At 49.7% G+C, this 27109-nt stretch overlaps 3 protein-coding genes across 5 annotated transcripts in view; 1 reads left to right on the forward strand and 2 right to left on the reverse strand.

Moving 5' to 3' along the window:
• Positions 1–93: 93 nt before the first annotated feature.
• On the reverse strand, positions 94–3050 carry PLP2 (proteolipid protein 2). Its single transcript, XM_030846733.3, has 5 exons — positions 2767–3050; positions 1543–1695; positions 1343–1438; positions 721–811; positions 94–521 (listed from the first exon to the last, which is right to left on the reverse strand). The coding sequence occupies exons 1-5, from the start codon at positions 2860–2862 to the stop codon at positions 499–501; spliced, it is 459 nt and encodes a 152-aa protein (XP_030702593.1). The 5' UTR covers positions 2863–3050; the 3' UTR covers positions 94–498.
• A 2842-nt stretch (positions 3051–5892) lies between these two features.
• Positions 5893–9839, reverse strand: MAGIX (MAGI family member, X-linked). Of its 2 annotated transcripts, XM_030846737.3 has the most exons (6): positions 9696–9839; positions 8764–8910; positions 7929–8011; positions 7618–7854; positions 7335–7506; positions 5893–6614 (listed from the first exon to the last, which is right to left on the reverse strand). In XM_030846737.3, the coding sequence occupies exons 1-6, from the start codon at positions 9742–9744 to the stop codon at positions 6310–6312; spliced, it is 993 nt and encodes a 330-aa protein (XP_030702597.2). In that variant the 5' UTR covers positions 9745–9839; the 3' UTR covers positions 5893–6309. The 2 variants fall into 2 exon arrangements, with proteins under 2 accessions (XP_030702597.2, XP_060148344.1); XM_060292361.2 differs by lacking the exon at positions 8764–8910 and having other exon boundaries at positions 9696–9836.
• A 5806-nt stretch (positions 9840–15645) lies between these two features.
• GPKOW (G-patch domain and KOW motifs) overlaps positions 15646–27109 on the forward strand; it is a 49346-nt gene continuing 37882 nt past the window's right edge. Inside the window, exon 1 of one of the 2 annotated variants that reach the window (XM_060292416.2) lies at positions 15646–15660. The gene's annotated coding sequence lies outside the window, so the exon portion shown is untranslated. Of the gene's footprint in view, positions 15661–16975; positions 17072–27109 lie in introns of those variants that run through there. The other variant, XM_060292415.2, reaches the window with a different exon arrangement.

Below are 27109 nucleotides of genomic sequence, written 5' to 3' on the forward strand. Positions count from 1 at the left end.
TGCTCCAGCTCCCCCCAGTTTTCCCCCTCCTGATGCTTGAGATTTAGCTACATTTGATCAAAGGATTAATTTATTCACTATCATATGTTCTAATAATCTGCTTATTATTTATTTATTCCTCCACAGAACCCCTCTCCTCCCACACACACATGCACACTGAGAAGGTTATTAGGAGTGGGTTACAACCTGGGGCCTGGAGTCTGAAATCTGAGGCACCCTCTTCCGTCATTTTGTGGCTTAGGTGGGGGCATTGTCCAGGCAGAACTGGTGTCTCCATCTGGATACTGCAGAAGGAAGGGGGAACCTAGGCACACCCATAAAGGTGGCCATACCCAGAGGAGTTGATTGGCAGCCTGGAAGACAAATTCTCGCGATAAAGGCACTTTTACCTCAGTAGGGGGCTGGGAGTTGACTGGGAGTGTTGTAGTAGGGGCGGGGAGGAGTTATTTCGATGGAGGTGTTATTTGCAGGTTGCTGAGAGAAATGAAGGGAGTTCACCTACACCGGGCCATCTGCAGGGTCTGCAAGAGGAAAAGAGAGGACGCATTGGCTGGATCCATATGTCCATTTTGCAGATAAGAATACTGAAGCTTATGGTACTTATTGGCACTAAAGCCTTAAGTATCAATAAGAGACAGAGTTGGCATTCATGCCCCTTGGGAGACCCATTTTCTTTTCACCCCCTTAGCAACACCCCCCCCAACACACCCACACACTTACCAGTAGGGGCTGCTGTATGTCTTTGCTGCCGCAAGGGGAAGGTAATGTAGGCATCATAGCCAAAGAGGCATGCAGCGATTAGGCCCAGCACCTGGGGATGGGGATGGGAGTGAGGTGGGAGTGGACTAGGCTAGTCAGCCTATTCGGCCTCCTTGTATCCACCACCTCCAGTGACTACCCCATGCAGGGATGGTAGCTAAAGCCCCAGGTTGGCAAGCCAGAGAGCCCCAGGGAAAGGCCAGAGACTGGACTCTACCCCACCCTCCCTCTTCCTAGTACCTTTCAACACAGTGCAGCCACACAGTGGCCCCACATATAAGGCACGCCATTCATACTGTACATTGAGACAAAGCTCTAGCAGATGGTATAGTCTAGTGTATCGACAAAGGGGCCACCTCTCTGTGCTTCCCACAAAAGTCCCTGTGTCGGACAAGGGATGGCCCTTTACAGCAAATGATTTGGGGAGGACAACCAGGGCCTGGGTCAGACTTTCCTGCAGGCCCTGAGGACAAGTGTGACCTACTGTGGGTCACACACTTTCTGGCAGAAGCGGAGGCAGAAATGACCCCAGGATCCTCAAACCCCTCTCTCTGTGCTTTGGAGCTGACTCCACAGCCTTTACCCCTGCAACGATTTTGGAGTGGTTTCCTCTCTCAACAAGAACAACAATGGAGGTGATCAGGTAGAGGATGACCGCTACAAGGGTTCGGAAGAAATCCTGTGAGGTGTAGGGAGAAGAGGGAAGTCAGTGTCCAGAATTCCCCCCACAATCCCAACTTCCCGAGCCCCTCCCTAGCCTTGCCATTGTGGCCCCTTTCTCACACTCCAAGGCCAGTTGATGAACTGTATCTTGGTGTGCAGGTCACACATGTAGACGACAAAGAAGATAGCAGCAAAGATCATCTCTATCACCGACAAGAAGGAGTATCCTGATGTCGAGGCACCGAAGCAGATCAGAATCACCAGGCACAATATCTGGAAGGATATGTGAAAGGGGGCCTCGATCAACTCCCAGGGCTGAGGGGACTGGTTTAAATTGGGGGCCTCAAACTCAGATGCATACCAGGACTGGGAAATGACAAATAATAATAGCTAAACACTTATTGTGTGCACACTGTGTTGCAAATGTTGTTCTAAGAGCTGTACAAGTATCAATTCACTCAATCGTCACATCAACCTAATGAGCTGGGTACTATCATTAGTATCTTTATTTTATAGATGAGAAAAGTGAGGCACAGAGACATGAAGTGACTTATCCAGGATCACCCAGCTAATAAGGAGTAGATTTAGGTGCCTCAGTTTCCCCTCTTTTCCCTTCTAGGATGGCCTGCCGGGAGTGGTGCCTTCAGGTGTTTTTTAGTGAGCACTCGCGGCGCCAGCTTCAGGGCTTTGACAGGGCGGGACGTGCGGTTCTCCCAGCAACCCCTTTGGGAAACGGTGAGAGCGATACCAGAGGGGCAGGGCTCCATTAAAGGCGCCGCACCCCTTTTACAAGTGACTCAAAGGAGGCGCCCACTTTGAGAGGGACGGGAAACCAAGGCTCCCAAATAGCTGAGGACCTCCCACCCCACCACAGAGAGGCGAGGAAGAACTGGGGGAGGGCTGGTCACCCTACCCCGCGGGACTAGCGCGCGGGGGCCCCACCCCAACAGGTCCCGCCCCTGGGCGCTCTGCCAACCCTCCCGCCAGTGCCCAGGCCGCGCCACGCCCTGCCACGGGATGCACCCCAACACCCAGCCCCTGGGGACCCCTCCGATGAGTCCACCGATAAGTCTATGGGGTCTCTCTCCATGGGGCCCCCCATATGCCCCTATGGGCCTCTTGCCTGACCCCGTGGGCCAGCAGCTCCCGACCACCTTCTCCAAACTTCACTGACTCGTCCTCCGTGCGCCCCTGGTTTCGGGCCTGCGCCACCAACCCACGCACCCCTCGCTCCACTGCCAAGAAGCCCGGGCCACGCGCCTGCCTCCCCCGGAGCTGCCCCACTCCGCGTAGTCCAGCCACCCTACCCCGCCTTTGCCCACCCGCCAGTCCCGGGACGCTCACAATCTCAGCAAACAGGAGAATTCCCTTTCGGGTGCGTGAGAAGTTGGTGCAGGCGGCCCAGCAGCCGGGGGCCGAGAGGCGCTCGGAATCCGCCATGGCGTGGACCGGAGTCCCGAGAGGCGCGGAGAATCTGCTCGCTTGCTCGTGGGTTCGAGGACGGTACACACCCAGCCGTCTTGCCCGCCGTCTGGCCGGGAAGGGGGCCCCGGGGCGAAGGAGGGAGTGAATCACCGCGCGGAGCAGAAGCGGGCGGGGCCGGAGCGGGCCGGGCCAGGTGGCCGCCGCCCCGGAAGCCCCCTTGCCCCTCCCGCCAAGGATTCTACCCGCCCGGCGCACAGCCCCCAGGGCGTCCCATCTACGGGGGCGCCAGCCTCTGAGGCTTGGCAGTTCTGCGAGCCATGTGTTGCACTGGAGAGACCCTTCACGCTTTTAGAATACCAATGCGCCTAGGGCTGCCTCAACTCAGAACCATGGGGATTTGGCTTTGGAAGGGAATGCCTCAGTTTCCTTAGCTGTAAAAACGGCCGAGGCCAGGGTTAAACTCAGGTATGTTTCCAGAATTCGGAATATCTTGGATTTTAGAAAGTTTTCTCAATACGTATAAGGCATATTATTTAACACTCTCAGCGGGGTCTGAGACTGTCCCGTTAAAAAACCAAACCAAAAAAACACGTTAATATTTCCTCAAGGAATGGTGTGGACATTCACAGTAAGTGGGATAGGCCAGGACCAAAAATTTTTCCTGGTTAAGTCAGGTCAAGTTTTGTAACCAAATTGTGCCCAACTTGTGGGAAAACTGTTGGTTTCCAAAGCTTTTTGGATTTTGGAATTGTGGATAAAAGATCGTGGACCATGGAATTAACCTCTTAGCAGTCATGGAATGAGACCTCGCCAGTGCACAGGCTGAGAGAGAACAAAGCCTGCTGAGCATCAAACTGCTCGGTAAATGAAGGGTGGACGTTATTAATAGTGTCAGGGCTCAGGGTCTGTTTCTCTGTTCTGCAATTCTAGGGAGGCCCTGGCCCCAAATGTTGGGCTTCCATTTCCTGGTTCTAAGTAGAGGGGCTGTCAGCCCAGTCTTAGATGAAGAATGGGGAAGGAGCACAGCTTTATTTATTGCCGTGAGCTTGGCAAGATGAGGGGAAGTCTGCTGGGTGCCAGACTGGGTGAAAAGGCTGATGACATTTGAAGAGTGTGTTATCCTGAGCGAGTAATTTCTCCTGACTCAGCCTCAAGTTCTGCGTCTGAGACATGCACCTGGTCATGGAATCAGGATCTCCCCCAAGATGTGCTGAGGGGCACACTCTCTCCAGAGTGAGTGTTGGTTTCATTCTCATCTCATCTGAGGAGAGGAGAGCCATGGCTGGAAGGCCAGGATGGTTCAACCCAAGGGCCTGCCTGCTTCCCCCCCACCCCCGAACCTGGGGTCCCACAAAACTAAGGGGCTCCCCTCTTTCAGCCCAGGTTGCTGAAAGAGGGATTGGATAGTGGAAGGCATGAAGCATACCTTTCCCAAGGCTGAGTGTTTGCTTTCCAACTCTGTGAGGCCATGCCAGAGTTTCTAGAACAGAACAAACTCTGCTCTGTATCAGGCCTTTGAACTTGCTGTTCTCACTGCTGTCAATGCCCTTCCCCCAGTTCTACAAACATCTAGCTTCTGGTCACTCAGGTCCCAGATCAAATATTATGTCTTCAAAGAGGCCAGCAGCCCACCATCATTACCTCCCCCACCATAACCTTTTGCTATCTTCCTAACTCTCACTTCTCTCTGAAATTATCTTTTATTTATTCATCTTCTTGTGTATTTTCTTTTCTGACATCTGTCTACCCCCCCCCACTACCTCAGCTACACAAGGTTAGAAATCTTTATATTTCATTCCTCCAGCATCTCACCAGTGCCTATCACAGGGCAAGGTAGACAGTTGGGTCTCAATTAATACTTGTCAAATGCAGGTGAGATTAAGAGGACAGGCTTGGGAATCGGGCAATATTAAATATTGCCTCAATCCCCAACTTCCTCAAGCTATTTATACTCACTGGGCCTCATTTCTCTCCTCTGTGAAATGGTCACATCGGAATTGTTGAGTCGATGTGTAACTAGATGGAAACAGATAGTGCCAGTAAAGCCGGTAGCCAGGATAAGACCAAGTAAATGGTGGCTGGCAGTACTATCGATATTATTAGTCTCCTGGGTGTGACTGTTTTTATAGGACTGGGGCTCTGGAGCCCTTTCCTGACTTCCCTAGAGCCACACTTCTACCAGGCTCTGAGTTAGGGTCAACTAGAAGCCCCAGTGCACTCCCCCACAGTGCCTACAGCGCTAATCATTCAAGGGTTCACCTCTTCACCTCTTTATACCCCAACTCCCAGCCTAGTTTTACAGTCCCTCTCTCCTCCCCAGCGCCACCTTGGACACTCACACTCGGGCCCTTTCCCTCCCTCACCTCCCCAGCCCCTCCCCATAGGGGGTAGAGTTGCCCATTCCCTCCAGACCACAGCTTCCTTCGTTGGGGGTATGGGACGAAGTGTTCAGGATGTGGTGACAGCGGAGGTGACTGGACATTTCTGGCCTCGGTCAGCGCCCGCACTGGGGCTACACCGGAGTCCAGCTGGCCATATAAGCCCCGGCTTTGGGGCTCTGTTCCCAGGACGGAGGAAACTCGGGCCTCTCCCAGGACCGGGAACGCCCAGCGTGTAGCGTGTGCACACAAGCCCAGCTGCGGTTCCTCACCATCTATGGAAGAGGGGGGCGCGGCCCAAGGGTTCTAAAAGCCTTTTTTAGCCCGGCCCGCTGACTCACACCTTCCTGGCTCCGCCCCGAAGGGGGCTTCGGGGCCCCAGCCAGTGCCGTAAGGGTGGCAGTCTACAGCCAGCCAAAGCTGGCAGACCAGGCTGGAAGTGAGAGACCGCAGGTTCTCGGCGAAGGAAGCCGCCCCGGTTCTAGCCTTGCTATCCAGCCCAGCTGAGGGTCTGGACGACTCCTGGCCGGGGTTGTGGGTACACTGGTGCACTCCCCGCCACAATAGGCCCACCTCTGCATTCCCCACGCCACGCGCAATAATTAACTTTGAGCCCTGCACACGTCCAAAACAGTGAAATGAATAAATGGGGAGAGAAGCAGGAGTTGGCGAAGGGGAACGGCGTGGGGCTATGCCGGCAGAAGCGAAGACCTCTCTAGAGGCATGAAAGGAACAGCAGGAAGTAAGCTTGCCAATGGTTGCTAGAAGAGGCCCTCCTCACAACCAGGTCGACCCACCCGCTGCTTTACGGGTAGGACTCGGGAGCCCCACCCAGCCTAGAGCACCTGGCAAGTTAAGACCGGATCGAACCATTTTATTACCTCCCCCGCCCGAAGCAAGTTGCGCAGGGCTGGCCGGTCCGGGAGGGCCGTACCACTGACGCCTCGAGGGGAGCAAGGGCTGGTCGACTGCGAAGCAGGAGGGGGAGAAGGCCAAGGAAGCTCTCCCCATGATGCTAGTGAGCGGCGGGCGGGGCACACCAGATCCAGGTTGGGCAGTACCAAGTGACCCGTCTGCTACACGCTCAGTGCCTCCGCCTTCCGGCTGCCATCTCCAGGGCTAGCTGCGCGGACCCCGGGACCCCTAGGGCTCGCGAGAGCCGTTCCTCGCTCGGCACCAGCCAGGGTCCAGGGGAATCCGGGGTGTGGTCGTTGGGGTCCTCTGTGCGGCCCTCAGGAGGAGGAACCGCGGGGTCGTCCGCCACTCCTGGGCTAGACTCCGGGCTGCCCCGGGTTTGGGGCGTCGTACGGGGTCGAGGGTGCTGAAGTGGGGAAGTGCTGGAGCTTCGAGACCTCGTCACCTCTGGTCCCCCAGGATCTGCACTGCGATCTGGGGATGGCAAGACTGCAGATTAGATTAGGCGATAGGGTGGGGAACGGAGATGGGGCCCCTTGGCTGAGGGTGGCCGGCAGACTCGAAGGGCTGCGGGAGACAGAGACCCCAGTACTCAGAGAAACCTCCGTCAATGAATGGACACGCCCTTCGGGAACCCGAGCCACTCCTCAAGACCCGACACCTCCTTTCCCGAGTCCCCTCCCTTCCTGGATGCAGAACACTCCCCTCAGGAATCAATTCCCACAACTCCCAAAGGAAGTCAAATCCCTCCCATACAGGATCCCAGACTCTCTCCCTTGCTCATCCCACCTTCCTCAACTCCCAATCCTTTCCCTAATGGATCCCTCGTCTTTTGGGACCAGACCCCCTACCCTCTGGATCCCCATTCCATCCCCTCTCCACTGAGACCCACTCTGCTTTCCCATCTGAGGACCATGACCCTTCTTTCTGAACAACCACTTTTGCCCCAAACCCCTCTTTTCTCTTCCCTCACAGTACCTCAAAAGCTTCCCCTCTGAAATCCACCCTTATTCCTATCCTGGGACCCTGGTCTTCCCATCCCCACTTTTGAAAATATCATGACCCTCACAAACACCAAGCCCTGATCCTCCCCATTGTGACCACCAAACCCTTCTCACCCAGGTCCCCAGCCTCTCCACTCTGCGACCCTCTTCCTCTCACAGATCCCTGACCCCAATCCTCTGAGAAACCCACCATCTTCTTTCCAGGGCCCTCCCACCCGCTCAGGCTTGCCGGGGTGGGTCTCAGGAGGCCTGCTTAGCACAAGGCAGAGCCGGGGACCTCCTGTGCGAATCCGATCCATGACCTCAGCATGCGTGAGGCCCTGAGTTGACTCTCCATTGATGTGGAGCACGAGGTCGCCAGGCTGCAAGAGTGCAAGGCAAGGGGTGTTGTAGAAAGGTCAAAATGGAGAGCACATCGACAACAGGATAGGACAGGGCTGGCACCGTCGAATGGAGGGTGCTTTATGCTTCACCTGCAAGCGACCGCAGCGCTGTGCTGGCCCGTCCTTCAGCAGCCCGCGAACTGCCAGCGGAGCGTCCCCGTCTGCATCTCGGCCTCCACTTAATGTGAAGCCAAAGCCCACGGAACTGCGAACGAGTTCCACACAGAACTGACCAGAGGCCTGGGGCGGCTTCGAAGCACGACGTGCCTTACCCTCGGTCACTTGGGGTGGCGCGGTACGTGTACCCAAGGTCTCTGACCGACGATGCTGGAGTAAGGACACAAGTATACATACACTGCCGGTCTCGAGGCAGGTGGCCTCGAAGGAGGACAAGGTGGTACCTGGGGCCGGTGTTCCACGAAAGTGGCATGAGGAAGGCGACTGTCTGTGACCTCTATGTCTGCAGAATCCAGCACGCTATTGTCTGGGGGATGAAAAAGGCAGTCGGAAGGGTACTATAAAGAAACTATCTAGGACCAGCCTACTGAGTTAATGTTTCTAGCCTCATCTCATCTCCTTGCCTCTAGGATGCAGAGACAGACATGCTCATCCATTTAACTAGGCTCCGCCCACACGAATAACTATCCTGATCCCGCCTTCTTAGCTAATAACCCTGGGACCAGCTATTTGAATAATCCTAAACACCTTCCTACCTCCCTCTAATAACACGCAGATCCCGCCCCTCATATTAAACCCTTAGACTCACCGTGCAGGGTGCTACTCCAGGATTCCGCTGCTTTAGATTCCAGGCCCCGCCCTCCAATCAGCCTATAAACTTTAACCTACTCCTAACCTTTCGAGCCGCTTCCCCAGTGCGCTTATAGACTCCACCTCCTTGACTAACATTCCAGGCCCGCCCTTTAGCCTAATGCCTGCCCCCAACCCTCTCCAGGCCCCACCTCCTCCACTCGAAACCCCGCTGACAAAAGTAAAGATCAAGCTCCGCACCCACAACTAACCTTGCAACGTTCACCTACTGCAGTAACCCTCTGTGTCACCTCCTAGAGGAATAGTCTAGGCTAACCCCAGCACCCTCGAATCACCGCCGAGGCCCGTCCTCCCAACTCACACCCATTGGCCCCACCCAGGGGAGTAACTAACACTCCTGGGCCCGCCCCCCCAGAACCCCGCTCCACTCCGACCACGCCCCCTGGAGGCCCCGCCCCCATCACGCACCCTCCTTGGGGCGCAGGCGCAATGTGGCGCCGGCCCGGCGTACCAGCGCCGCCACGTCGGCCGCAGCTCGGGCCGCCAGGGGGCGCGCGTCCAGCCGCGCCAGGAGCTGCCGGGCTCTGGGGCCCGCGGGCGGGGGAAGGATACGGCCTGCGCGAGTGAAAAGAACAGATCAGGGCCCACCCTGAGTCTCAGCGACCACCTACAGCCCCCCCCACGACCGAAGACCTAGAATGCCCCTCAAGATCCCGGAGACCCGAGACCACTCCCTCGATAGTTCTGAAAGTCACCGACTGCCCCTCTCATCTCCCGCGACCCCCGACCATCGCGGGTATGCCCGTGGACCCAAAACTGCACCCACGATATCCCTGGACAGCTATTTAACCCCAATATTCCTGGACACCTCCGAACACCCTGTGAATAACTCTGAAGGTCTCTCACTGCTCCCCTATAACTCCAGTTTCCAGACTCTTCCTCCGAACATCGAGAAGTATCCCGATTCCCCCAGATGTCCCAACAGAACACGGTCTGCCCCCTGTGGCCCAGGCACCCCCGATTCCCCTCCAGTTATCCTAGGCAGCCCTGCTGGCCCACATATCCCCGGAGCCCCCAGCCTAACCCCCCACAATTCACCACAGACCCCGAGTGCCCAGGTGTCCCCAGTGACCCTGGGCAGACCCCTCCGGCACACCTCCCCGGAGACTCCGGAGAGACCCCCGGGTCTGGTGCGCCGCCCCACAGCGCGGGTGCGGGTAGGGCGCCTCGAGCCCAGCCCGGGTCGCTGGGCCCCTGCCCTCCCCCGCCGCCGCCCGCAGCCGCTAGGGCGCCAGGGCTGCTTTGTTTACCACCTGTCAGAAGGAAAAGGTGAGAAGCAGACAGGCGGGGCGAGGGCTGGCAGGGACGCGCCCACTACCCTCCCACCCCGCGCCCCGTACCTCCTCTGCTCCCCTTAGGGTCCGTGGCGCCCCCCGCGCGTGGCTCCATGACCCGTACTTGGCCTGGTGGACGCACTGCCGCCAGCGACGCGTTTGGAGCGCCCGGGAGCGCTCACCTGGCGGCCCGCCCGGGCTTGGACGCGGCTGAGGCCGGCCGGTCCCGTGCTTGGCGCCCCAGCCAGCGCGGTGACCTACCTGGCGGCCGCCAAGGAGGCCTGGCCCTGGGAGCCAGCGCGAGCTCTTGGCCTTGCTCTGCCTCAGGCGCTGCCTCTCTTTCCCAGCATCATGGGAAAACTCTTTCCGCCCAGGGGATGTTGTTATTCCACCTGTGAGAGGGGGAAGTCGAGGCCCAGAGAAGTTAAGGGCCCCACCCGAGCTCTGATGACTAAAAACGGGGTGAGAACCGGAACCCAAGTTTACCAGGGTATTCTGCAGCCTCCACCAGAGCTTTGCACATCGTAGGCACTCAGTAAATTTGCAGTGAATGTTTCCCTACTGGGGGACTGGAAGAGTACGGTGGGCTGGGGAGGAGGGTGCCCTTGGAGCCTTTGGGAGCTCCGGGAGGTTTCAGGGGCCTGAGCATGATAGGGTTGGGGGACTCAAAAAGTAGGGGAGGGCAGGTCTCCTGGAGAGTGGGGAGGCAGTAGGAGCCTGGACTTGAGGAGCCTTTGAAGGCACATGGTGGGGGAGGGGACACTAGCCAATGAGAGGGGAGAAATGAGGCTCTTCCTAGGTTTGAAAAGGGGTGGGGCGTGTCTGGAGACAAAGCCCCCAAGGGTGGAGCACTTGGGCAGAGTGCTACTGAAGTGGAAGGAGGAATGGGGAGCTGTGAGAGAAGGCCTGTGGCCACCACTTTGTGGAAGAAGAAACTGAGGATGGGAGGGGCCCAGGGTTGCACAGTCAGCCAACAACAGTGGGGGTCTCAGGTAGCTTACCCCCAACAGTCATCTGGTCCATGACTGTTTCATTATGGGATGTGAACACACTGTGTCCTGATGTCCCTTCTGGCAGGCTGTGCAACCTCTCTCATCCACCTTTCAGGGTCCTGGTTTTGTTGTAGTTGAAAGGGCTGAATGCTCCCTGCTTTCCTTCCTCCTGTAGTCCCATGCCCCTCCCATCTCTGACCTGACCTTGTCTGTGGGGGAACACACTGGACCTCCTTCACTGCTCTGCCCTGTTCTTGTGACCGAATGGGGCTTTCACAACTCCCTAAATATGCCCACTGTTCTTCCCATCTCCCTGCTTTTGCCTATGCTGTTCCCTCTTTCTAGGCGGCCTTTCCCAGCCTTTTGTCTACCTGGAAGGTGACTGCATGTTATCAAGGCCCAATTCAAAGTCTTCAACCCTGCGTTCTTCTATTTCTGAAAAGAAAGAACACATGTTTATATGCAGACGATGGATGGTTGTCCCTGCAGAATTGTAAACCAAAGTGCTTCTGTCTGTGGGGATGAGTCCAAGCTGCTTTCTTTTCCTGAGTCTTCCCAAGAGAACTGGGTTGAGGAGAAAAACCAAGGCTGAGCCCCAGGAATCCATATCCTCTCCTCCACTGGGAAGCCTTTCCACTCTCTCCTCCAGGGCCCAGTCCCCTTTCCCTCCCCCAGGGACCTCCCCAATCCTGCAGGGCAGTGCTGGTCACCAGGATCACTGGCTTCTCTGGGCATCTGCCTGCCTGAACTGGGATCCGCTCTGTCCCTCTTGGCCACCCCTGGGAGTCCAGCTGATGTGTGCGCTCCCAGGGGTCCCCAGCAGTCCCCAGCATAAGATGGCTACATCTGCCCACCTTCTCTTCAGAGAAGCCAAGATGCTCTCTTTGTATAATGCTGTGTAAACCTCTTACGTATGGCTTGTGGAATGAGAAATAAGGCAACACAAGGCACAATTATTACCCCAGTTTTATAAATTAGAAGGAGGCCCAGAGAGTGTAAGCAACTTACCATCATCTGGCCCTGTTCTTACTGAGACTTCAAGCACTGAAAATGGAGATGGCAGCTTCCAATCTGGGGTTTGGGTCTTGGGGAACCAGTGATTGTGGTAGAGGGGTGCTTAAAGATTGAGGAATGGGTGCCTGAGGTTCTATAGATTGCTTGATGGGAGGGCCTTGCAGAGGAGCATTGTCGAAAGTTCGGGATGGTGGATGGTGAAGGGAGGTTTCCAAGTATCCGGCAGCCTGGATGTTTCAGAAATGGGGCAAAGAGCTTACCAACTGGATGGGGGCTCAAGTATTTGGAGATGGGGGATTGTTTGAGACTGGGAGATGCTCAGTCTTAGGGGAGTTTGCAAAGGAATGGGGTGTCCAAGGATGGCCTCAGGGATGAATGGTAGGGACGGGACCCTGGGTGAGAGTTTGCTGAGAGCTGATACCAGCAGGGCCACAAATCTGGGGATAGGGGCAAGGATTGGGGTTGAGGGAGCCATGCTCAGGTCACCAAGGCAGCTGGCAGGGTTGGGGGGGCCAGACAAAAGGCAAACCCTAGCTACAGAATGTGGAATCCTAGCTACTGCTTTGTCTGGACCCTCAGTGTACCCCTCTGGGAAGTGGTGGTAATGAAGTGTGCATGGTAAAATTGCCAAAGGATTAGGAATAAACCTTCCAAACCACCTGCATTGTGCCCAGCCAAACTGTGGTAGCAGCTCTGGTGCTTATCTTTAATCAATATTGATTACAATCAGCTGGACAGGCCAAACCCCCTCTTAGTCCTCTCCATTGTGGGTTTAAACCAATGCATTCTTAGCCTCATCCATTCATGAAAATAAGCCTTTTGCCCCTTTTAGCGTCACCTAATTCATGGATTTAAGTCAGTCCCTCTCACAACCCCACCAGTTCTTATTGATTTAATCAAATATTTCTTCTTTTTAAGAAATAGATCCCTTTTAAGGGGATTGAGGTTTAATTGACATAAAATTTGATAGGTTTTGAACTTGTTACTGAACGAGGTTCATTTGCTCAACACTCAGCAAGCCAAATGCTGAGACAGCAAGGTCTGCAGCAGAGAAAGGGTTTATTCATCACCTCCCCAAAGGCACAGGGCTTGAGATACTTATGGGATAAAGAAGCAGGGTGGTCTTAGGCCCAGGGTAAAGTGTTTGGAGGCAGGGAAAAGGTGAGGCAATCGATGTTCTGCACAGGTGTATATGAGTTACATGCTTCTTCATGGAATGCATGTTCAAAAATGGAGGTGCTTAGCATGATCTGAGGGTGGAGTTTTCGGCCCTCTGATGTCAAAAGGTCATTCATCAAACACCTGTGCAGGCCCAGTTTTGGGGTCGGTGGTCCCAACCAGTCTTAGCTGGCTCGAATGGGACAAGAGCTGACTCCAAGTTCCTGGAAAACAGTGGTAAGCCCCATTACTATAGCAACCCATATGTCAGAGGTGTTATCTATAGGGGGTGGTAAAGGAGTCAAAAATAATTAAGGCGAGTTTGGTCAGTGAAGGCAGGTTACAAGCAGAGGGGTTTTTAACAAGCTGTTCCCTTACCTGCTGTTCTGTAAGACAAGCTCAAGAATTTCTGTTAGGCACCTGAACAGAAACACTAACCCTATGGGGCATGGTTTCAAACTGTTTACAACTGTGAGACTATCACTACAATCAAGTTAGGGAACACAATCCTCATTGCCAAAAGTTTTCTCCTGCCCCTGTGTGATTCCTCTTTCCTGCCTGCTGGTCCCTCCCCGTCGTCACCAATCTACTTTCTTTCACTGTATATTAGTTTGCATTTTACTAGATTTTTATATAAACAGAATCATACAGAATGTACTCTTTGCGTGGGGAGGTAGGTCTTGCTTCTTTCACTTAACAGAATTATTTTGAGATCCATCCAAATTTTACATCCATTTTTATTGCAGTGTAGTATTCCATTGCATGAATATTCCAGTTTGTTGATCCATTCACCTGTTGATGGACATTTGGGTTGTTTTCAGTTTGGGGCTATTAACATATGCTATGGACTCATGTCTCCCCAAAATTCATATATTAAATCTCTAACCCCCGATGTGATTGTATCTGGAGATAGAGTCTTTAGGAGGAAAATAAGGTAAAATGATGTCATAAGACGGGAGTTCCCTGGTGTTCTAGTGGTTAGGATTTGACGCTTTCACTGCTGTGGCTGGCCCGAGTTCAACCTCTGGTCAAGGAACTAAGATCCCACAAGCCACAGGACATGGCCAAAATTTTAAAAAATGGTGTCATAAGAGTGGGGTCCTAATCTGATAAGATGTGGCCTGATAAGAAGAGGAAGATCTCTCTCTCTCTCTTCCATGTGAGGATACAGAGTGAAGGTGGCCATTTGCAAGCTGGGAAGAGAGCCTTACCAGGAACTAAACTGGCTAGCACCTTGGTCTTCGATGTCCCAGCCTCCAGAACCGTGAGAGATAAATTTCTGTTGTCACATGGTATTTTGTTATGGCAGCCTGAGATGACTTAGACAACAAATAAAGCTTCTATGAACATTCATTTACAAATATTTGTGTAGACATATGCTTTCATCTCTTTTAGGTAAATACCTAGGAGTGGAAGGCTGGATCATACATGTAACTTTAACTTTTCAAAGATACTGCCGGACTTCCCTGGTGGTCCAGCGGTTAAGAATCAGTGCTTCCAATGCTGGGGATGTGGGTTTGATCCCTGGTTTGGAAACTAAGATCCCGCATGCTGTGAGGTGCAGCCAAAAACAAAAAACCAAAAAAAAAACCCCGATACTGCCAAACTGTTTTCTAAAGATGCTATAGACCATTTTACATTTCCATCAACAGTATATGAGAGAATTCCCCGGGGGTTCATTGGTTAGGGACTCGGTGCTCTCACTGTCTGGGGTCTGGGTTCAATACTGGTTGGGGAAATAAGATCCCACAAGTCCCACGGCACAACCAAAAAAAAGTAAACAGTATATGAGAGTTCCATTTCCTCCACATCTTCACAAACAGTTGGTATGGTCAGATTTTTAATTAACTTTAGCCATTCTAATACGTGTGTAATGGTATTTCATCATGATTTTAACTTGCATTACCCAAAAGACTAATAATATTAAGCATTGTTTACACGCTTATTTGCCATGTGTATATGTTCTCTGGTAAAGTTTGTGTTCAAATCTTTTGCCTGTTTCTTCCTCGACAAAGTGGTGGCCACAGGCCTTCTCTCACAGCTCCCCATTCCTCCTTCCACTTCAGTAGCACTCTGTCCAAGTGCTCCACCCTTGGGGGCTTTGTCTCCAGACACGCCCCACCCCTTTTCAAACCCAGGAAGGGCCTCATTTCTCCCCTCTCATTGGCTAGTGTCCCCTCCCCCACCATGTGCCTTCAAAGGCTCCTCAAGTCCAGGCTCCTACTGCCTCCCCACTCTCCAGGAGACCTGCCCTCCCCTACTTTTTGAGTCCCCCAACCCTATCATGCTCAGGCCCCTGAAACCTCCCGGAGCTCCCAAAGGCTCCAAGGGCACCCTCCTCCCCAGCCCACCGTACTCTTCCAGTCCCCCAGTAGGGAAACATTCACTGCAAATTTACTGAGTGCCTACGATGTGCAAAGCTCTGGTGGAGGCTGCAGAATACCCTGGTAAACGTGGGTTCCGGTTCTCACCCCGCTTTTAGTCATCAGAGCTCGGGTGGGGCCCTTAACTTCTCTGGGCCTCGACTTCCCCCTCTCACAGGTGGAATAACAACGTCCCCTGGGCGGAAAGAGTTTTCCCATGATGCTGGGAAAGAGAGGCAGCGCCTGAGGCAGAGCAAGGCCAAGAGCTCGCGCTGGCTCCCAGGGCCAGGCCTCCTTGGCGGCCGCCAGGTAGGTCACCGCGCTGGCTGGGGCGCCAAGCACGGGACCGGCCGGCCTCAGCCGCGTCCAAGCCCGGGCGGGCCGCCAGGTGAGCGCTCCCGGGCGCTCCAAACGCGTCGCTGGCGGCAGTGCGTCCACCAGGCCAAGTACGGGTCATGGAGCCACGCGCGGGGGGCGCCACGGACCCTAAGGGGAGCAGAGGAGGTACGGGGCGCGGGGTGGGAGGGTAGTGGGCGCGTCCCTGCCAGCCCTCGCCCCGCCTGTCTGCTTCTCACCTTTTCCTTCTGACAGGTGGTAAACAAAGCAGCCCTGGCGCCCTAGCGGCTGCGGGCGGCGGCGGGGGAGGGCAGGGGCCCAGCGACCCGGGCTGGGCTCGAGGCGCCCTACCCGCACCCGCGCTGTGGGGCGGCGCACCAGACCCGGGGGTCTCTCCGGAGTCTCCGGGGAGGTGTGCCGGAGGGGTCTGCCCAGGGTCACTGGGGACACCTGGGCACTCGGGGTCTGTGGTGAATTGTGGGGGGTTAGGCTGGGGGCTCCGGGGATATGTGGGCCAGCAGGGCTGCCTAGGATAACTGGAGGGGAATCGGGGGTGCCTGGGCCACAGGGGGCAGACCGTGTTCTGTTGGGACATCTGGGGGAATCGGGATACTTCTCGATGTTCGGAGGAAGAGTCTGGAAACTGGAGTTATAGGGGAGCAGTGAGAGACCTTCAGAGTTATTCACAGGGTGTTCGGAGGTGTCCAGGAATATTGGGGTTAAATAGCTGTCCAGGGATATCGTGGGTGCAGTTTTGGGTCCACGGGCATACCCGCGATGGTCGGGGGTCGCGGGAGATGAGAGGGGCAGTCGGTGACTTTCAGAACTATCGAGGGAGTGGTCTCGGGTCTCCGGGATCTTGAAGGGCATTCTAGGTCTTCGGTCGTGGGGGGGGCTGTAGGTGGTCGCTGAGACTCAGGGTGGGCCCTGATCTGTTCTTTTCACTCGCGCAGGCCGTATCCTTCCCCCGCCCGCGGGCCCCAGAGCCCGGCAGCTCCTGGCGCGGCTGGACGCGCGCCCCCTGGCGGCCCGAGCTGCGGCCGACGTGGTGGCGCTGGTACGCCGGGCCGGCGCCACATTGCGCCTGCGCCCCAAGGAGGGTGCGTGATGGGGGCGGGGCCTCCAGGAGGCGCGGTCGGAGTGGAGCGGGGTTCTGGGGGGGCGGGCCCAGGAGTGTTAGTTACTCCCCTGGGTGGGGCCAATGGGTGTGAGTTAGGAGGATGGGCCTCGGCGGTGATTCGAGGGTGCTGGGGTTAGCCTAGACTATTCCTCTAGGAGGTGACACAGAGGGTTACTGCAGTAGGTGAACGTTGCAAGATTAGTTGTGGGTGCGGAGCTTGATCTTTACTTTTGTCAGCGGGGTTTCGAGCGGCATTTCTGAGGAGGCGGGGCCTGGAGAGGGTTGGGGGCGGGCATTTGGCTAAGGGGCGGGCCTGGAATGTTAGTCAAGGAGGTGGAGTCTATAAGCGCACTGGGGTAGCGGCTCGAAAGGTCAGGAAAAGGTTGAAATTTTTAGGCTGATTGGAGGGCGGGGCCTGGAATCTAAAGCAGCGGAATCCTGGAGTAGCACCCTTGCAGGGTGAGCCTAAGGGTTTAATATGAGGGGCGGGATCTGCGTGTTATTAGAGGGAGGTAGGAAGGTGTTTAGGATTATTCAAATAGCTGGTCCCAGGGTTATTAGCTAAGAAGGCGGGATCAGGATGGTCATTCTGGTGGCCGGAGCCTGAATGATTACTTGAGGGGCACTGCCTAAGTAGTAAATGGTGAGTGAGGCCCGGATGAGTTCAACGAGATGAGGCTAGAATGTTTATATAGGGGGAATGGCCTATGCTGTTTCATTGGAGGGTCATTAACGGTTTTCTTAGCCTCTTTCATCCTTCAGCCCTTCAGTGTTGGAATGTAAGGACAATAACATCATGGATAGTCACTTGTTCCAACATCCCCTTGCCTCCCAGCCAGAGTTCTTAGCATGGCAAATGAAGTCGGTTTTTAAAACCTTGTGTACTTTTGGGAAGCTTGAACAGTCCATCCTGCCAAGACTTCCTTAATGAATCTTGGGTTCCTGGATGTGGAGAGAGGGTGGTAGAGAAGGATGGGTGCTGCAGGAGAGCAATGGACAGGGCCAGCTGAGAATCCAGCACAAGCCTTGAGTCAATATTGGATGTCTCTCCATTTATTTGGTCGTCTTTACTTTCTTTCAACATTGTTTTGTAGTTTCCAGAGTACAGTTTTTACGCCTCTTTTGTTAAATTTGTTCCAAAGTATTTTATTGTTTCGAGGCTGTTGTAAATGGAATTATTTTCTTAATTTCTTTTTTTTTTTTTTTTTTTTTTTGCGGTACGCGGGCCTCTCACTGTTGTGGCCTCTCCCGTTGCGGAGCACAGTCTCCGGACGTGCAGGCTCAGCGGCCATGGCTCAGAGGCCCAGCCGCTCCGCGGCATGTGGGATCCTCCCAGACCGGGGCACAAACCCGTGTCCCCTGAATCGGCAGGCGGACTCTCAACCACTGCGCCACCAGGGAAGCCCCTTAATTTCATTTTTGTCTATAGAAATACAGTTGATTTTTGTATATTGATCTTCTATCCTGTAACCTTGCCAAACTTGTTTATTAGTTCTAATTGTTTTTTTAGTGGATTCCTTAACATTAGTTTGCAAATAGAGATGGTTTTACATCTTCCTTTTGTTAAAAAGAAAAAAGTAGCCCAAAATGGAGTGACTTGTGCTAAGCCCCACTGATACTTAATAACTAACCTAACTGTAGTTTCAGGCTATCCTACATTTGAATCTTAAGCCAATCAGTCTGTGATTTTTCCTGGTCTGCACTAGTGAGGTAATCTGCCTAAAACACTCTCCCTTGTCTTCCCCCTAAGTGAGGGTGACCTTGCCAGAAATAATTCACTCTTTTAACTTCCTTGTCCTTCCTTTCTTAACACTTTCCAATCTGGACGCCTTTTATTTCTTTTTCTTCCCTACTTTTCCTGGCTAGATCTTCAAGTACAATATTGAATAGAAGTAGCAAGAGCAGACATTGTTTTTTTCCAGATCGTGGGTGCAGAGTATACAGACTGTCACTATTAAATAGGATCTTAGCTATTTTCTGGACCCACTGTTTCTGATAAGAAGCCTGCTTGTAATCTTATTGGGGTTACCTTGTATAATAGATGATCAGTCATTTTTCTCTTTGTTCTTTCAAGTTTTCTCTTGGGGTTTTAATATTTTTGATTATGATGTGCCTAGGTATCTATCTCTTTGTATTTTATCCTGCTTGGAGTCGGTTAAGCTTCTTGGACATGTAGATTAAAGTTTTTTTCATGAAATTTAGAATGTTTTTAGCTGTTACTTCCTTGGATTTTTTTCTCTGCTCCTCTCCCTGTCTCTACTTCTTCTGCTACCCCCGTTACACATATGTTGGTGCACCTAATGGTGTCCCATACTTGTCTGATGCTCTGTTCATTTTTTCTTGATTCCTTTTACTGTCTGTTCTGCAAATTGCATAATCTGTATTGCCCTCTCTCCTAGTTCACTGCTTCTTTCTTCTGCTAGCCCATATCTACTTTTAGCCCCTCTGGTTAATTTTTCATTTTGGTTATTGTACTGTGGATGAAAAACTAATCAGTCAATCTAAGAAAGAAATTGAAATTTTTATTCAAGCCAAATTTGAGGATTATAACCCAGGAAGAGCATCTCAGAAAGCTCTGAGAACTGCTCCACCCCTTAGAAGTCAAGGCACAGTTATATGTTTTTTGAGAAAGAGGGCTGTACATCAAATGGTGTATTATTGATGGTTTACATAATCCATATCTAAGCATCATCATGGTAGGTCATGTTACAAGATCAAGAAGGAATATTATCTTTTAAGGAGTTGTCTTGTTGATGCTGAAACCTGCACACCTGGTCTGATTAGATTAGAACACAATCGCACCTCATATGGGATTCAAACCCAGCCAAAACTCAGATTCAGACTTGAACCCATGGGCTAGGACTCAAACCCACTGTCTTTTAATTAAAGTCACTCACCTCGTGTCAAGACTTACTGAAGCTCAGGTTCTTTATGTCTCAGCAGAGAAGGAATTCAGCAAGAGTCAAAGCAATAGGCAAGAAGTAGACTTATTAATATAGGACTCTTGTGAGGGATACAAGTGGGCAGGCAAGGGGGCTCTGCCCCAAGAAGGAAAGTAGGTTTATTTAGGGAGATACATACACAGTCCATAGACTCCATACACACTCCACATAGAGTGTGGTCCCAAAACATGGGGTGGTTAGTTTTAATGGGCTTGGTAATTTCATAGGCTAACAACTGGGAGGATTATTCCAACTCTTTGGGGAAGGAGTGGAATTTTCCAGGAATTGGGCCACTGCTCACTTTTTGCCCTTTCTTAGTCAGCCTCAGAACTGTCATGGTGCCTGTGGGTGTGTCATTTAGCATGCTAATATATTAAAATAAGCATATAATGAGGCTCAAGGTCTACTGGAAGTCAAATCTTCTGCCATCTCCAGCCTAATTGGTTCTACTTTTTGTCCTATCCACAATGGCTATATCATTCTTTTGTTTTTTTTTTTTTTTTTTTGGTTGTGTTGGGTCTTTGTTGCTGCGTGCGGGCTTTCTCTACTTGAGTAGAGTGGGGGCTACTCTTCATTGCGGTGCATGCGGGCTTCTCATTGTGGTGGCTTCTCTTGTTGTGGAGCACGGGCTCTAGGCATGTGGGCCACAGTAGTCGCAACACGCAGGCTCGGTAGTTGTGGCTCGCAGGCTCTAGAGTGCAGCCTCAGCAGCTGTGGCACCCAGGCCTAAGTTGCTCCACGGCATGTGGGATCTTCCCAGACCAGGGATTGAACCAGTGTCCCCAACATTGACAGGGGGATTCCCAACCACTGCGCCACCAGGGAAGTCCCTGTTGTTCTTTTAAAGTTTGTGCCCTGCCCACTTCCCTCCTGTTTCAATGCTAGGAGAATGCTGCTCTTTATGGCTGAGCAGGTATTCCTGCTGATGGGAGAGGTTTGGTCAATGCATAACGCAGATACACAATGCACAGTGCAGAGAGAGAGGAGGCCAAAGGACAGAGAAGAATTTTTATGTTTAAATTTTTCTTGTCTTGCCATGAAATATGAATTTTATTTCACAGTACTTTTCAGCTCCTGGAATTCCACTTGGTCCTTTTGTAACTTTACTTCTTTATTGATGACCTCTATTTTTGAGATACTCTTATCAAACTTTCCCTTACGTCTATTTTTTTTTTAATTTAATTTAATTTATTTTTTTAAACAGCAGGTCTTTATTAGTCATCAATTTTATACACATCAGTATATACATGTCAATCCCAATCACCGAATTCATCACACCACCACCAATTTCCCCCCTTGGTGTCCATACGTTTGTTCTCTACATCTGTGTCTCAATTTCTGCCCTGCAAACCAGTTCATCTGTACCATTTTTCTACGTTCTACATACATCCATTAATATACGATATTTGTTTTGCTCTTTCTGACTTACTTCACTCTGTATGACAGTCTCTAGATCCATCCACGTCTTGACAAATGACCCAATTTTGCTCCTTTTTATGGCTGAGTAATATTCCATTGTATATATGTACCACTTCTTCTTTATCCATTCATCTGTCAATGGGCATTTAGGTTGCTTCCATGACCTGGCTATTGTAAATAGTGCTGCAATGAACATTGGGGTGCATGTGTCTTTTTGAATTATGGTTTTCTCTGGGTATATGCCCAGGAGTGGGATTGCTGGATCATATGGTAATTCTATTTTTAGTTTTTTAAGGAACCTCCATACTGTTCTCCATAGTGGCTGTATCAATTTACATTCCCACCAACAGTGCAAGAGGGTACCCTTTTCTCCATACCCCCTCCAGCATTTGTTGTTTGTAGATTTTCTGATGATGCCCATTCTAACTGGTGTGAGGTGATACCTCACTGAAGTTTTGATTTGCATTTCTCTAATAATTAGTGATGTTGAGCAGCTTTTCATGTGCTTCTTGGCCATGTGTATGTCTTCTTTGGAGAAATGTCTATTTAGGTCTTCTGCCCATTTTTGGACTGGGTTGTTTGTTTCTTTAATATTGAGCTACATGAGCTATTTATATATTTTGGAGATTAATCCTTTGTCCATTGATTCGTTTGCAAATATTTTCTCCCATTCTGAGGGTTGTCTTTTGGTCTTGTTTATGGTTTCCTTTGCTGTGCAAAAGCTTTTAAGTTTCATTAGGTCCCATTTGTTTATTTTTGTTTTTATTTCCATTACTCTAGGAGGTGGATCAAAAAAGACCTTGCTGTGATTTATGTCAAAGACTGTTCTTCCTATGTTATCCTCTAAGAGTTTTATAGTGTCCAGTCTTACATTTAGGTCTTGAATCCATTTTGAGTTTATTTTTGTGTATGGTGTCAGGGAGTGTTCTACTTTCATTCTTTTACATGTAGCTGTCCAGTTTTCCCAGCACCACTTATTGAAGAGACTGTCTTTCTCCACTGTATATCCTTGCCTCCTTTGTGATAGATTACTTGAGCATAGGTGCGAGGATTTATCTCTGGGCTTTCTATCTTCTTCCCTTGATCTATGTTTCTGTTTTTGTGCCAGTACCATATTGTCTTGATTACTGTAGCTTTGTAGTATAGTCTGAAGTCAGGGAGTCTGATTCCTCCAGCTCCGTTTTTTTTCACTCAAGACTGCTTTGGCTATTCGGGGTCTTTTGTGTCTCCATACAAATTTTAAGATTTTTTTTCTAGTTCCATAAAAAATGCCATTGGTAGTTTGATAGGGATTGCATTGAATCTGTAGATTGCTTTGAGTAATATACTCATTTTCACAATATTGATTCTTCCAATCCAAGTACATGGTATATCTCTCCATCTGTTTGTATCATCTTTAATTTCTTGCATCAGTGTCTTATACTTTTCTGCATAAAGGTCTTTTGTCTCCCCAGGTAGGTTTATTCCTAGGCAATTTATTATTTTTGTTGCAATGGTAAATGAGAGTGTTTCCTTAATTTCTGTTTCAGATTGTTCATCATTAGTGTACAGGAATGCAAGAGATGTCTCTGCATTAATTTTGTATCCTGCAACTTTACCAAATTCATTGATTAGCTCTAGTAGTTTTCTGGTGGCATTTTTAGGATTCTCTATGTATAGCATCATGTCATCTGCAAACAGTGACAGTTTTACTTCTTCTTTTCCAATTTGTATGCCTTTTATTTCCTTTTCTTCTCTGACTGCCATGGCTAGGACTTCCAAAACTATGTTGAAAAATAGTGGTGAGAGTGGACATCCTTGTCTTGTTCCTGATCGTAGAGGAAATGCTTTCAGTTTTTCACCATTGAGAATGATGTTTGCTGTGAGTTTGTCGTATATGGCCTTTATTATGTTGAGGTAGGTTCCCTCTATGCCCACTTTCTGGAGAGTTTTTCTCATAAATGGGTGTTGAATTTTGTCAAAAGCTTTTTCTGCATCTATTGAGATGATCATGTGGTTTTTATTCTTCAATTTGTTAATATGGTGTATCACATTGATTGATTTGTGTATATTGAAGAATCCTTGCATCCCTGGGATAAATCCCACTTGATCATGGTGTACGATCCTTTTAATGTGTTGTTGGATTCTGTTTGCTAGTATTTTGTTGAGGACTTTTGCATCTATATTCATCAGTGATATTGTTCTGTAATTTTCTTTTCTTGTAGTATCTTTGTCTGGTTTTGGTATCAGGGTGATGGTGGCCTCATAGAATGAGTTTGGGAGTGTTCCTTCCTCTGCAATTTTTCGGAAGAGTTTGAGAAGGATGGGTGTTAGATCTTCTTTAGATGTTTGATACAATTCACCTGTGAAGCCATCTAGTCCTGGACTGATGTTTGTTGGAACATTTTTAATCACAGTTTCAATTTCATTTTTTGTGATTGGTCTGTTCATATTTTCTATTTCTTCCTGTTTCAGACTTGGAAGGTTATACCTTTCTAAGAATTTGTCCATTTCTTCCAGGTTGTCCATTTTATTGGCATAGAGTTGCTTGTAGTAGTCTCTTAGGATGCTTTGTATTTCTGCATTGTCTGTTGTAACTTCTTTTTCATTTCTAATTTTATTGTTTGGAGTCCTCTCCCTCTTTTTCTTGATGAGTCTGGCTAATGGTTTATCAATTTAGTTTATCTTCTCAAAGAACCAGCTTTTAGTTTTATTGATCTCTGCTATTGTTTTCTTTGGTTCTATTTCATTTATTTCTGCTCTGATCTTTATGATTTCTTTCCTTCTGCTAACTTTGGGTTTTGTTTGTTCTTCTTTCTCCAGTTCCTTTAGGTATAAGGTTAGATTGTTTACTTGAGATTTTTCTTGTTTCTTGAGGTAGGCTTGTATAGCTATAAACTTCCCTCTTAGAACTGCTTTTGCTGCGTCCCATAGGTTTTGGATCGTCGTGTTTTCATTGTCATTTGTCTCTAGGTATTTTTTGATTTCCTCTTTGATTTCTTCAGTGATCTCTTGGTTATTTAGTAACATATTGTTTAGCCTCCATGTGTTTGTGTTTTTTACATTTTTTCCCCTGTAATTCATTTCTAATCTCATAGGGTTGTGGTCAGAAAAGATGCTTGATATGATTTCAATTTTCTTAAATTTACTGAGGCTTGATTTGTGACCCAAGTTGTGATCTATCCTGGAGAATGTTCTGTGTGCACTTGAGAAGAAAGTGTAATCTGCTGTTTTTAGATAGAATGTCCTAAAAGTATCAATTAAATCTATCTGGTCTATTGTGTCATTTAAAGCTTCTGTTTCCTTATTTATTTTCATTTTGGATGATCTGTCTATTGGTGTAAGTGAGGTGTTAAAATCCCCCACTATTATTTTGTTACTGTCGATTTCCTCTTTTATAGCTGTTAGCAGTTGCCTTATGTATTGAGGTGCTCCTATGTTGGGTGCATATATATTTATAATTGTTATATCTTCTTCTTGGATTGATCCCTTGATCATTATGTAGTGTCCTTCCTTGTCTCTTTATTTTAAAGTCTATTTTATCTGATGTGAGTATTGCTACTCCAACTTTCTTTTGATTTCCATTTGTATGGAATATCTTTTTCCATCCCCTCACTTTCAGTCTGTATGTGTCCCTTGGTCTGAAGTGGGTCTCTTGTAGACAGCACATAGATGGGTCTTGTTTTTGTATCCATTCAGCAAGCCTCTGTCTTTTGGTTGGAGCATTTAATCCATTCACGTTTAAGGTAATTATCGATATGTATGTTCCTATTACCATTTTCTTAATTGTTCTGGGTTTCTTTTTGTAGGTCCTTTTCTTCTCTTGTGTTTCCCACTTAGAGAAGTTCCTTTAGCATTTGTTGTAGGGCTGGTTTGGTGGTGCTGAATTCTGTTAGCTTTTGCTTGTCTGTAAAGCTTTTGATTTCTCCATCGAATCTGAATGAGATCCTTTCCAGGTAGAGTAATCTTGGTTGTAGGTTCTTCCCTTTCATCACTTTAAGTACATCCTGCCACTCCCTTCTGGCTTGTAGATTTTCTGCTGAGAAATCAGCTGTTAACCTTATGGGAGTTCCCTTGTATATTATTTGTCATTTTTTCCTTGCTGCTTTCAATAATTTTTCTTTGTCTTTAATTTTTGCCAGTTTGATTACTATGTGTCTCAGCGTGTTTGTCTTTGGGTTTATCCTGTATGGGACCCTCTGTGCTTCCTGGACTTGGGAAGGAAGATGGTCCTAGGCCGTCTTCATTTCTTTTCATTCCTTTTTCTTTATTCTGTTCCACAGCAGTGAATTCCAGCATTCTGTTTTCCAGGTCACTTACCCGTTCTTCTGCCTCAATTATTCTGCTATTGATTCCTTCTAGTGTAGTTTTCATTTCAGTTATTGTATTGTTCATCTCTGTTTGTTTGTTGTTTAATTCTTCTATGTCTTTGTTAAACATTTCTTGCCTTTTCTCCATCTTTGCCTCCATTCTTTTTCCGAGGTCCTGGATCATCTTCACTATCATTATTCTGAATTCTTTTTCTGGAAGGTTGCCTATCTCCACTTCATTTAGTTGTTTTTCTGGGGTTTTATCTTGTTCCTTCATCTGGTACATAGCCCTCTGCCTTTTCATCTTGTATATCTTTCTGTGAATGTGTTTTTTATTCCACAGGCTGTAGGGTTGTAGTCTTCTTGCTTCTGCTGTCTGCCCTCTGGTGAATGAGGCTATCTCAGAGGCTCGTGCAAGTTTCCTGATGGGAGGGACTGGTGGTGGGTAGAGCTGACTGTTGCTCTGGTAGGCAGAGCTCAGTAAAACTTTAATCCACTGACTGCTGATGGGTGGGGCTGAGTTCCCTCCCTGTTGGTTGTTTGGCCTGAGGCAACCCAACACTGGAGCCTACCTGGGCTCCGTGGTGGGGCCAATGGCGGACTCTGGGAGGGCTCACCCCAAGGAGCACTTCCCAGAACTTCTGCTGCCAGTGTCCCCGTACCCACAGTGAGCCACAGCCACCTCCCGCCTCTGCAGGAGACCCTCCAACACTAGCAGGTAGGTCTGGTTCAGTCTCCCCTGGGGTCACTGCTCCTTCCCCTGGATCCCGATGCGCACACTACTTTGTGTGTGCCCTCCAAGGGTGGAGTCTCTTTTTCCCCCAATCCTGTCGAAGTCCTGCAATCAAATCCCACTAGCCTTCAAAGTCTGATTCTCTAGGAATTTCTCCTCCCATTGCCAGACCCCCAGGTTGGCAACGTGACGTGGGGCTCAGAGCCTTCACTCCAGTGGGTGGACTTCTGTGGTATAAGTGTTCTCCAGTCTGTGAGTCACCTACCCAGCAGTTATGGGATTTGATTTTACTGTGATCGCGCCCCTCCTACCGTCTCATTTTGGCTTCTCCTTCGTCTTTGGATGTGGGTTGTCTTTTCTGGTGAGTTCCAGTGTCGTCCTGTCGATGATTGTCCAGCAGCTAGTTGTGATTCTGGTGTTCTCGCCAGAGGGAGTGAGAGAACGTCCTTCTACTCCACCATCTTGGTTCAGTTCTGGAGGTCAGAGTTCCTAAATTCGAGGTGTTGTTAGGGCTAAATTCCTCCCGGAGGCTCTAGGGGAAAATCAGTTTCCTTGCTTTTTCTGGTTTCTAGTGGCCACCTATATCCCTTGGCTTGTGGCCCCTTTTTCTATCTTCAAAGCCAGAAGCATAGCATCTTCCAATCTCTTTATCTTTGCTCGTGTCATCACATCACTTTTTCCTCTCTTACGTCTTTATACATGATTTCTTACTTCTTTGAACAAATTTAATAGCTGTTTTTGAAACCGTACACCTCAGACTGGAACTCAAGTCCAGCTGAAACCCAGATTGGGACTTAAACACACTGTCTTTTAATTGAAATCACACACCTGGTCTCAGGACTTAATGAAGCTCTAGTTGTTTATGTCTCATCACAGAAAGAATTCAGTGAGAGACAAAGTGATAGGTAAAAAGTGGATTTATTTAGAGAGATACACATTCCATAGACAGAATGCACTCTGTCTCAAAAGGTGAGAGTAGCCCTGGGAGAAATACACTCCACAGACAGAGTGTGGACCAGCTCAGAAGGCGAGAGGCCCTGAAATATGCGGTATTTAGTTTTTATGGGCTGGGTAATTTTGTAGACTAATGAGTAGGAAGATTATTCCAACTATT

The sequence above is a fragment of the Globicephala melas genome, chromosome X (genome assembly GCF_963455315.2).
Source record: "Globicephala melas chromosome X, mGloMel1.2, whole genome shotgun sequence".
Lineage (NCBI taxonomy): Eukaryota > Metazoa > Chordata > Mammalia > Artiodactyla > Delphinidae > Globicephala > Globicephala melas.